The sequence below is a fragment of the Ostrea edulis genome, chromosome 4 (genome assembly GCF_947568905.1).
Source record: "Ostrea edulis chromosome 4, xbOstEdul1.1, whole genome shotgun sequence".
Lineage (NCBI taxonomy): Eukaryota > Metazoa > Mollusca > Bivalvia > Ostreida > Ostreidae > Ostrea > Ostrea edulis.
Window position 1 is genome coordinate 69,712,833 of NC_079167.1, and position 12,210 is coordinate 69,725,042.

General features: G+C 34.3%; 1 protein-coding gene across 1 annotated transcript in view; it reads right to left on the reverse strand.

The window, feature by feature from the left end:
• Nucleotides 1–445: 445 nt before the first annotated feature.
• The window catches only part of LOC125671920 (thioredoxin domain-containing protein 11-like), a 42,452-nt gene continuing 30,687 nt past the window's right edge, over nucleotides 446–12,210 (reverse strand). Inside the window, exon 14 of the mRNA XM_056163629.1 lies at nucleotides 446–5,248. Within this exon, the coding sequence (XP_056019604.1) occupies nucleotides 4,804–5,248 (445 nt within the window). The 3' untranslated portion in view covers nucleotides 446–4,803. The remainder of the gene's footprint in view (nucleotides 5,249–12,210) is intronic.

Consider the following 12,210-nt stretch of genomic DNA (forward strand, 5'->3'; position numbering starts at 1 on the left):
AGATTTTTAAAGATTGTCCCTATATATTTGTATGTAAAACTTTGATTCCCTATTGCGGCCCCATCCAACCCCCGTGGGCCATGATTTGAACAAACTTGAATCTGCACTATGTCAGGAAGCTTTCGTGTAAATTTCAGCTTTTCTGGCCCAGTGGTTCTTGAGACAAAGATTTTTAAATGAACCTACCCTATTTTTGCGATTATCTACCCTTTGAAAGGGACATGACCCTTCATTTGAACAAACTTGAACGCCCTTCACCCAAGGATGCTTTTGGCCAAGTTTGGTTGAAATTGGTCCATTGGTTCTGGAGAAGAAGTCGAAAATGTAAAAAGTTTACAGACACACGGACGGACGGACAGACTACAGACAATGGGCGAGCTTTCAGCTCAAGTCAGCTAAAAAAAACAAACCCCCCCCCCCCCCCCCAAAAAAAAAACAAAACTCATTATCACATTTCTGCAATAATTAATTTAATACCATTAATTTTACATAATGCAATTGTTATATAAGGTGCAAACAACTAGCATTCCCTATCTTTTCTGTTGGTAATCTTTCAGTTGACAATTATACATAAATACAACAATAAATAACAAAGAATCAAATAACAAAATATCATAACCAGAATACATATATATCCCCAAATAATTACTATCAAAGGAGTGACAATATTCATCGCATGGAATCCAGTGTTAATCAACATAATTATACAGATATACCATCAGGTAATTTTGGTGTTGGGAATATTTGGGAAAAATATATATAAGTAGTCTTAAATGTTGGCACTTTACTTCTTGGTATATCATATTCAATGTTTTAAATGAGAAATGTGGTACTTTTACTTTAAGTGAATTTTTCGGTCCTCCAAAAAATAAGCCAACAATTCTTGTACACCGCACTTACCCAATAAAGGGTATATCAAGTTGTATAACTTTTAACACTTACCCTTGAACTGGCTCATCATTTAAAAAAACATAATTACAGGGGATTTATACTTGAGTCAAGTACAGCATGAAATTGATTTTAATATTGCACTACAATTCTAAAAGTGATTTAAAGGCTAGTTAGAAATGACTGTTTGACATTAAATAGACATCACATCTCATTATCTCATCAAAAAACTCATCTTAAGGCCACTTCACACAACGAAGTTCATCCGAATTTACTCAGGACACAGTTGTCTACCTCGCCACATGTTCACAATGGGTTGCAAAGTAGATCAAGTTAAGGAGGTATGCTACACCAGAGAAATTTGATGTAGATGAAAAGTGGAGGATATGTACAACAATATTTTGAACTTGAAAATTTTCAAATTTACTTTATTTTGTCAAAAAATACAGTTTTAGTAGAAGGTAATCTGAAAAAAATTTAAAACCCCTGCTGTACTCGAACCTGCAACCTACAGTTCAGCAGTCGGTATTCTAACCTACTGAGCTACTCGGCTAGGTATTTAAATGGAAAAGGAAAAGTCAAATATTGCTGATATCGATTTTTTCATCCATGTTTTTAAAGGAAGTCAGCCATTATGACGATGTAGAGTACTACCTTAACTCAATTTAGATATTTTTCTTTAGAGGTGACTCAGGTTAAGTTTACCATTTTGAGAACTGCAGTGTGAACATGATATAGGTTAAACAATGTCGAGACAGCTCTTACTAACAAGCATAATTACATTAACTAGATATCCGTTAATGACTAGTGCATCATTATACAAAAGTAAACATATATATATATGCAAATGCATGTAGGCAGAACATTTTCAAAATTAATTGAGATGTGTTTGTGAAAAACTGATGCCCCTGTATGGCCAAACTCCAAGGTCATGAGGTAAAAAATATTGCTACCAAAAGAAAGGTTAATTGTGTAAAAAAAAAAAAAATCAATTAATTAAAAAAAAATAAATAAATAAATAGACATGTGGAATATGTATGAGAGCCACATCAGCAACCATTCGAAAGTTATGGCCAAGGCTAAAGTTTTTCAAAAGAAGGTCAACCCCCAAGGTCAAGATCACAAGGTAAAAAATTTGGTACTTAAAGAAATTAAGGTCTTGTCAGAAGGAATACACATGTGAAATATGAAATCCTTAATTAACACCATCCATTTAAAAGTTAGGACCAAGATCAAAGTTTTTGCAGACAAGCAGACCAAACACTATATGACCTGAATCTCAAAAAACAAGGTACGATTGTATATACATAAAAAGGCCCCCAAATTTTCTCTCTATAAAATGTGTCTGGAATTAATCTTAATCAGCGTTTTAAGAAAGTAAAATATATGCCAGGTATACTATGTCAACAAAATCAGAATGATATTCCTAATTGGATAGCATTATGACATCATGATTAAGACATTTCCTGCCTTTTTTTCAAAATAAGCTTGAAAACTGTCAAATGTCATACAGATTATTGCTCAGGAAAAGATGTGCGCATTTGTCGAACAAAATGAAAATGATATATATTTTGTACTATTTTAAGATGAAAAACATGCTTGAATATGAATTTGCTCGACGCATGCGCTGTATGTTTTCTGAAAGGAAAACCTTATAAATTTGTGGATATTTTCATTGAAAATGGAATTTTTGCAATTTTATGCAAACTTCTAGCTCTTGTCAAACGACACAAATCATTTTGCTGATCAAACTGAGTGGATTTTGGGTTTGCTAATCCATTCCTTATTTGAATGCCAGGGTTTGAGCTCCAAGTGAAATCATCGATATTTTGGGCCAAATGACTTTAGAAACTTCTTACCGGGACTAAAAATACTACACAAATATCTTAATAGAAAGTTTAGTTTGGAAATCAGAAGACAAAAATACTCTCCACTCCCATCAAATTCAAATCCACTAAAATTGTTGCCACGAAAGAAATATTTTACTGCCATATTTACTCAACAATTTCTCTTGAAGTGAAGTAAATATCCTCAGGAATGAATCATTCGAAGATGAAACAGCTGCATTAATTTTATCATAGAGAGCATCACCAAAAATTATTGCACAGTGCTTTGTGCATGTACTACATCAAATAATTTGTTAACATTACACTCAACAACACTAGCATGGAGATTTCATTACTGAACATGCAACACATCAAACAGACTAACAAAGGGAAAATAATCAAAATGATAATTAACAAAAACAGATACTCAAAATTGAATTAATATATATTGATCATTATTCATAGATTTGGCAGTTGATATAAGGGAATATCCTATAGATGCAACATATATCAAAATATTGGCAAAATGGAAAAATATTTGCATACATGTATGGAAATTCATAATCATTATAATATGGCTAGTGATTAATATATACCATGGAATCATCAAATTTCACGGGGACTCAATTTTCGTGGATTTCCTGGGTACCCCTTTATCCCATGAATTTCAAACCACAACTAAATAACAAAATGATGTTTCAATATGTATGGAAATCATATCCACAAAATTAAATCTCTGTAAGACTATAGAATATAAAATGTAAACTGTGAAAGTGTAAAATCTCAGAAATCCACCAAAATTGGCCTCCATGAATTTAAATGATACTGCAGTAAATGAATATATCTGATGACACTATGAGAACTTTACCCCAAAATAAAAACACTTAATGATTAAATGGCTATGACATCAACCTCAGCAAGAAAGCAATTACATGAGCCAGAAAATTTTGGACTTGATAAAGTGCATTTAAAATGACTTCACAATAAATGAAGGATTCAATGACATAAAAAAATATTTGTAGACAAATTTTCCAAAATTTTGATTGATTACATTGGCAATATTAACATATGATATATATGAATAACATTAAAACATTTTTTTAAAACAGACTGAGAGTTAAGAATTAAGACACTGTTGATAATGAAAAGATAGAGACAACCACTATTTCTGTAACAAGTGCTACAAAGGAAATGGTCCGTTAGTTTGGAATATATGCCAACAATAATCTATTTACACACATATACAGGACAAGCTTTCTCTTAATTAAACACATGGGACTCAAAAGTCCCATACCATTACCTAATGGCACAAATCATGTAGTCATAAAAATTATTTACATGCCAACTGTCTGGCTTCGTGAAGAATACTGCAGCACATACCTATGTATTGGGCATTAAGCATGTAGTTTTTAGGAACACTCTTACTAAAATAACAGGGGCCAGTTAAACAAAAGTTAGTTCAGTTTAACTGACAGTTAACTTCAAGTTAATACGCTATATAAATGTTCTCAATAATGGCAAATCAACAGTCAGTTAAAGTTAATTAACCTTCATTCAACTGGGCCCAGGTCCTTAACAGTATTATACAAGCATTAATCATGCCTTCGGTTAAAATGTTCAATGATACTACGAATCCATTTGCTGAAATTATGCAACATGGTTTTCATCCTATAGTAATTACAGTTGAACGTCGATATCTCGAACACCAACATCTCGAATACCATGGATATATCGAAGTGATTTGGAAGTCCTAACCACTTATTCTTTAAGTATTTTACCCTTGATATCCCGAATCCTTGGATATCTCAAAGTTTTTTTCTCGACCCCATGGAGTTCGAGATAACGAGGTTTGACTGTACATGATGGGCAGCATAAAATTTATAACTATATTTTTCACTGCAAAGAAAGTCATTTGCCCACATGAACAACCACATGATCCATGACCAATTCCACGGAGTTATTACGCTTTCATTACAGCTTGCAAACTCTTAATCATTCATAACACTTTCTATTTACATTGTATTTCTAATGAAAATAAAAATGAATGAAATAAATGCTTATTAATTCCCAATTCACCCCCACATAAAAATCATAATTCATCATGTTTGATTCTATTCATCTTCGAATCTGCGTCCCTCAGAATGTCTACAAAACGTTTCTTCAGCGCTGACTGGGACAGTCTCTCTATTGTGTGAGAAAACAGCAGCTTCTGCAGTAGACTAGCTTTCCAGATCTTCCCATGACCATTTCTGTACCTCCTCCACAGCGATCTTAAGGCACCCTCCGTCAGCCTTCCTCCTCGGGCTCGCCTCTGGAGTAGAAGGCTGATCCTGCGCTTGATGTTACGTTGCTTGGCTCGGAGGCAAGTCACGACATGTACGACCCGCTTCCTGTTTTGACTGATACAGGCGTTACTGCACACATCCACCACAGTGTCAGTCTTCAGGTTGTTAGTGGCATGGGTTAATACAAACTTTATCAAGTTGGGCAATGTCTTGGGGACATCAGTTGGATATACCACACTGTCTTCCTTTCTGTAAAGACAAAATGTAAAGGTAAGTTTACAATTAAAGTTTATTCATTTTACGACGATTAACAAACAAGTTCTACAATTCATATTGATGCGTCTCGATAGATCAGATATTGGCGTAAAGGGGTCATCGATGTGGGAGGAAACTAGAGTACCCGGAGGAAACCCACATGCCCGAGTGGGCAACTGCAATATCCTCTCACATACCACTGCCAATCCTTAGGATTGACCTCTGGTCACAGCAGTGAGAAGCTAGTGTGTTAACCACAATGCTACCCAAACACCTTATGTACAGATAAGAAGCACATACACTTTTCAATGTGTATGATTTGCCAAAATGCTTATTCATATACATGTACTAATACGCAATTCAATATTTCTGTCACTTTCAGGTTAAAAAAAATGTTATATGTTGCTTGGCTTTGTTTTAGAAAACATTAACTCTACATCAGTGAGAATATCTTTTAATTTTCTACTACAAATGGTTGTCTTTACATGATCTACATGGCAGAAATATGAAATATGCTATTGAATTCTGCTGTACAATGCTGAACATGAAAGATGACAATAGTTCTTAATAAAAACTCTATGCCTCAAACTATGACCTTGACAAGTAACCTTGACATTTTCCTGACATACAGCTTTCTACCCGATCTTACAACTGCATGACCAGAAAAAATGTCCCAGATTTTAATCCCCAAGATATACATGTATATATCCATGGAAACTCCTACCTCTATGACATCACATCTAATGATAATTTAATCTGTTTTCTATTATGAATGACTATAATAATAATGCCTAAGTTTTGTGAAAAATTCTAGATAATTTTTAGCAATCAAAATGGCTTTATATACATGGTAGTGAGTGCGAGTTGATTTTGTTTTAGTTAATACAATTCAAAGTTAAGTATTGAGAGAGATTGTTCAGAACATTTTGTTTTAATACAATCTTTGAACAAAGTACTGTTCAATTCGATTACTACACATAAGGTGTCTGGAACATCAACGATTTCGCTTAAAAAGCACCATGTATCACATGTTCTCCCTGATGTCAGAGATAAGTCATCAGGAAAAGTAATCATGATTGTGGTGGCTTTAACATTGCAGACTTTCATAGGCCTGCCTACAGTTTGTCTGATTATAACCTTACAGGGGCAATTACCACTGGTCTCTTCCCTCTGAAGACCTCGTCTATTGAATCTGAGCAGTGTTCTGTGATATTCCCTCATAAAATCTTATCCTGTGATGAATACATCATACTTTTGTACAAATACAGGAAAGGACAAGATCAGATTATACTCTAATCTCTGCAAACCTAAATTTAATTGTGCTACGGGGATAAGGAAGATGGAGAAGCTTCTCGCTCAGTCATGCTATTTGCAGTGTCTAGTGGATCTCCTTAATGGGTTTCTCTTGCTTAAGGAGGGCCTTCTGAGCATCCCCGACCTTTCATGGGATATCATTAAACTTTTACTTAAAATAGACAAATATCTTAATTACCTATCTGGTTTATGCAATGCAATGAACATGAGATAGCTACATGCAAATTCATCTGATAAAACAAAATTCATGCATGCACGGCCATTTTTTTCTCGGGTAACCATAATTCATTGTCTGTCTTGATAGCTTGTAGGTGGCTAGGTGCATGCATTTTAGATACAATATTTTGTCTGCTTGCAGTTTATCAGAATCTAAGATCAGCTTGTACATACATGAGTGTTTAGCTGCTGTCAAGGATAGGTCTGTTTTACCAGAAGTCTTCCTGAATATGAAAAATGATCAGGAGGAGGATAGTTGGCATCAGAGAGCAAATATTAATCTGACTCTCTCACTTATCCCCAATAACTGGTTGTAAACAAAATATGTATTTGAATGCTACTGACAGTGCCAATGAAAGACCTCAAATATCAATTAATTCAAAATATCACAAGACATTTATGCCTTGTCGTAATTTTCTTGCAAGAAAAACATCGTTATCAAGCATTTCCATAAAAGAATTAAGGGTCTTCTCCATAACACACTGGGAAAGTGCATCAGCCTTTAAAACAGAATAAAATCAATAGGTCTTATATTCTGACATTCTTTTGGGAAAAGGTAGGATAAATGATGATCAAGAATGGTGACAACATTCGGCTTCAAATAGACGTACATATATCTCCATGATTTTCGGTCATTCTCAATTAACATGCATTTTGGTGAAGACTTCGATGGCCTTGAAGTAATCTTCCCATGTGTAATGAATTGATTTGAAATTCAATTTCAGTGGTAATTTAAAGATCAGCTCCCTATTGGTTGGCACCACCCAAGTGAATTGCTTGTCTGATAGCAGAAGATAAATGTCAATGAGAATCAAGTGGTAATTTTTTTACTAAACATTTTCTTTGGTGCTTTGAACCTTTATACAATTTAGCCTACAATATGCATGTATCACTTAAATAGCACCCCCATGACAGCCCAGTATCACTCCTGCATGACATGAATAACCACTGTGCCAAGTTTCAATCAAATTGATAAATCATTTAATATTCACAACTGCACTAGACAATTCCACTGTCTATAACTAGATTTCTGAAGTAAACTCAACTTTCTTAGAATGCCCCCTCTCTTCTCTCTACACTTTAGTAAACAAATAATGTAGAAAAGAAGGATGTATATATCAAGATAATGGATTCATCGCTCTAAATACTAATTTTAATAACTCTAAAAATCCAATTATAGGAAATGTGATGAAGCTAGTGACAAAGAGATAGAATTGCTGGCTTAAAACACTGAATCCCAGTCCATCATGTACATACAATAATTGACCTGTCAAAAATGATGATGGCTTTACCAAAACAGCACACATTCCATAGAAGTGGGTTTATTATCCACTGAAGTCAGTTTATTAAAACATCAGACTCTTCTACATCGATCATCACAACAATGTACTAGGATGTATCAAAAGAAGGCTTAAAAACTATTGGTAATTCTATTCTACTTGTTCAAAGGAATTCACATATAAAATGCATATTATGGAGTCACCTATTGCAGAATTGCAAATAACTTAGATGGCAGTTTCAAATGTCTTCAACCAGCCCCTATTTATCACTTGAGACGCATTCTCACGGAACCGAGGCAAATGGTGTTGGTGATATACAGGACTGGCCTGATACCTATATATGCATTCTAACTGTAGTTTTAATTCATTTCATAGTTAAAATACCTGTTAACTGTAATATAACACAAGCGTGGGGTTCCAATGATTATTTTTTATCCAATGTATCACCCCGTAACTGCAGAGATCAGCAAACAATGCATGTTGCCACACGATACGGTCTATATAAAAGCCCGTAATTTACACGGGTTGTTTCCACTGATACACAATCTGTATATTGTCAACATATGTAATTGGCATATATATTTTCATTTAATAACACTTTTGCATATATGTTTTTTAAGATCATTAAAATATAGACTATTTTGCTATTGTCATCAAAAGCTTTGAATCTACGAGAATAAGTATTCAATATCGCGTAGACTTAACATTTGATCAGAAATGGGTTATATAATGTATTCACAATAAAGTTTACCGTAGTAGTTACCGTTTTTCTAGTTTATATTTGCCAAAAAATCAAATGTATGCCAGATAGAGGACAAAGATCATTGTTTATTTCCAGTTGTCTCGTAGATTAGTGAAATAGTCTTGTGTATTTTTCTAGCATTAGCAGTAGACAAACAAGATAAAGATGCGAATATAATAGCGTAAAAGGAAAAACACAATGTCCCATCAACTGTTAGAATTGTGTTTTATCGTTGTATAATAGGTTTATGCATTAATGTTTGTATATATGTATAATTATTCAAAATAGCGACTTATTGCCACATCCCTTCCCCCCCAAAATGTATCAAATGAAGTTTTATGGTCCTAATTAAGTCTTACAGTGTGAAAGATATGACACAGACAAATGGATGGGAAAAGTTATATCATAATATAGCCCATCAAAACAAGGGTGTACAATAAATTCTAGAGTGTGACAGACGGAAAGACACACAATGTGAACAGTAGTCTATAAAGTGCTCAATAAGCAACACAAAAATGGAAAAGCGCATTTAAAACATAAATTGTATCTAAAAAGAGGTCACTCTTTATTAATATTAATGTGATATTCTTTTGTATCAAATATGCCTTATCATTCAGTATGATTATTTCTTTTTAATGCATTTCAAGTTTTACAGAGAATTCAAGATTAGATTTCTTGGTAAGAATCCTTCTGCATCATTCTGCTCCTAAGGACTAATATAATCTCCAGCAACAGTTTTCTTTTAGATATCAATGACACAGACCTGTCTTCATATTTCTACCAGTATTGGTAAAAAAACAACAACCCAACCTTCTTTAATATTCAACTCAAATGCTGAAAACCCCTTGAGAGACAGGGGCAATGTCACAACACAAAATTCAACACCACCATTTTGACAGGACTGCCTATCTTAAATATCGCTACGGCAACTGTTCATAATATCAATCAATTTCCAAATATTGGTCTCTCTTACAGAAATAATCTTCATAAGATCAGCAATGGTAATGAAGACAATGAAATGTCTAAACCAATTTTTCTCTATTTGTAAGCGAGGTTAGTGATGATGATATGAATGAACACTTATCATCAATTTGGCTTTGGGGTTGATCAGGAAGACGAACAATACACCAGGCTGTAATTATTTCGCTGTGTCCTTCTTTTGCATATGACAATAACACGTAAATGATTCTCAAAATTGATGAATTTTCGAAAATGGCAAAATGACACCTAGGTTTCTAAAATAGAAGACTATCTATATTTACAATTACTCCTTAAGTTCTGTTGAGAGATTGTATCAAGGGAAATTAAAAAAAAACCCAGTTAAAGTTAGATCACCTTTTCCAAGATTTTGATGAATGACACCAGGAAAAATGGTACATTTAAACCAATTTACTCCCCCCCCCCCCCCCCCATCCCCTTCCCAAGTCTAAAATCCTTCTCAAGGAAACATTGAAGTTTAACAACTTTTGTGTTTATTTTTAATACAATATCATGCCCCCCCCCCTTCCATCTTTATACTTGGCAAACACAATAACATTTCCATCAAATCTGATGTCAATCTGATTTAAAATGTAAAAACTGTGTTCACAAATACCCCCATACATGTACATCAAAATAGCAACGAGAGAGCTACAGAATAGAAATCATCAAAATAGCAATGAGAGAGCTATAGAATAGAAACCCCTAAAGATTGGTTTTACGTAAAAAAGATCAAGGTGTCTTGCAAAACTGTACTTTCTGTCAAGTTTCATATCAAAACATGCACCCACATACATGTACATGTATCAAATCGACCAACTTCACCTTATATAGTACAGAAAATTTATCAATGACAAAAGCAAGAGGCACACGGGCCACATCACTCACCTGAATCACCTTGGCCTTTATCTAAAGATTTTCCCTAAATATTTGCATATAAAATTTTGATACCCTATTGTGGCCCCACCCTACCCCCTGGGGCCATGATTTTACAAACTTACATTTGCAATATGTAAGAAAGCTGCCATATAAATTGGAACATTTTTTGCCCAGTGGTTCTTAAGAAGATGATTTTAAAAGATTTTCCCCTAGATATTCACATGTAAAACTATAATTCCCTATTGTAGCCCCACAATACCTCTGGGGGCAAATATTTGAACAAACTTGAATTGAATCTGCACTATGTCAGGAAGCTTCCATGTAAATTTGAACTTTTCTGGCCCACTTCTTAAGAAGATTTTTAAATGACCCCACCTTATTTTTGCAATTATCTCCCCTTTGAAGGGACATAACGCTTCATTTAAACAAACTTGGACCCTATTAACCCAAGTATGACTTGTACCAAGTATGATTGAAATTGGCTAACTGTTTCTAGAGAAGATTTTAAAAATTTGTCAGTGTATTTTCACTATTTCGCTATTATCTCCCCTTGGAGAAGGGCGTTGCCAATCATTTGAACAAATTTAAATCCCCTTCATCCAGGAATGATTTGTGCCAAGTTTGATTGAACTTGGCCAAGTAGTTCTTGAGAAGAAGATGAAAATGTGAAAAGTTTACATTGACAACGATGACAGACAAAGGAAAGTTTTGATAAAAAAAAGCTCACTTGAGCTAAAAAGATATCTTGAATGATTACATATAGTACCATAGGGGATACACATGCACACTGTTCACAAAATTTGTGACAAACAGACGGACAGGGCAAAGACAATGTCTCCCCATAAAGGGGGGGTGAGGAGTAGAGAGGCATGATTTTAAAAGGACTCCATGCTTATCATAACTATACTTTTATCTGCTGGATGAAAAAAAAATCAAATACTTTCCACAATAATAAAAACCATGCCATCAAGTGTGGTCAGTATAAAGTTTGATGTTTCATTTGAACCAAAACCTCCTAATCCAGATAAATTGAGTGAAATGCATCTCAAAAACACCAGACAGTGGTAGTTACATCTACAGGCCAATTACATGCATCTCCAAAAACACATTTCTAGGCCAATTACATGCATCTCCAAAAACACATCTCTAGGCCAATTACATGCATCTCCAAAAACACATCTCTAAGCCAATTACATGCATCTCCAAAAACACATCTCTAAGCCAATTACATGCATCTCAATTTTTTTTAATATACATGTACCAAATTCAAAACTGCAGCATGGGGTTCAATACACTGGGTAGAAAAGTTACTGAGAAATGGAGCTGCTTGAAATTTAACCTTATCATGCAATCCTGATATCATGGGGGAATAGAAATATGACTGCTAGGGAATGGATCTACTCCTAAAACCTTTTTGAATATATAAAGTTCTGTTTGTTGATGCTTGGGGAAGAGAAGAAACTCTTCACAGTTTATATGAAATCTGAGAGATTTATGTTGAAAGCTACTAGCTGTGTGACAATGGAAACATAGAAAACTTAAAGATA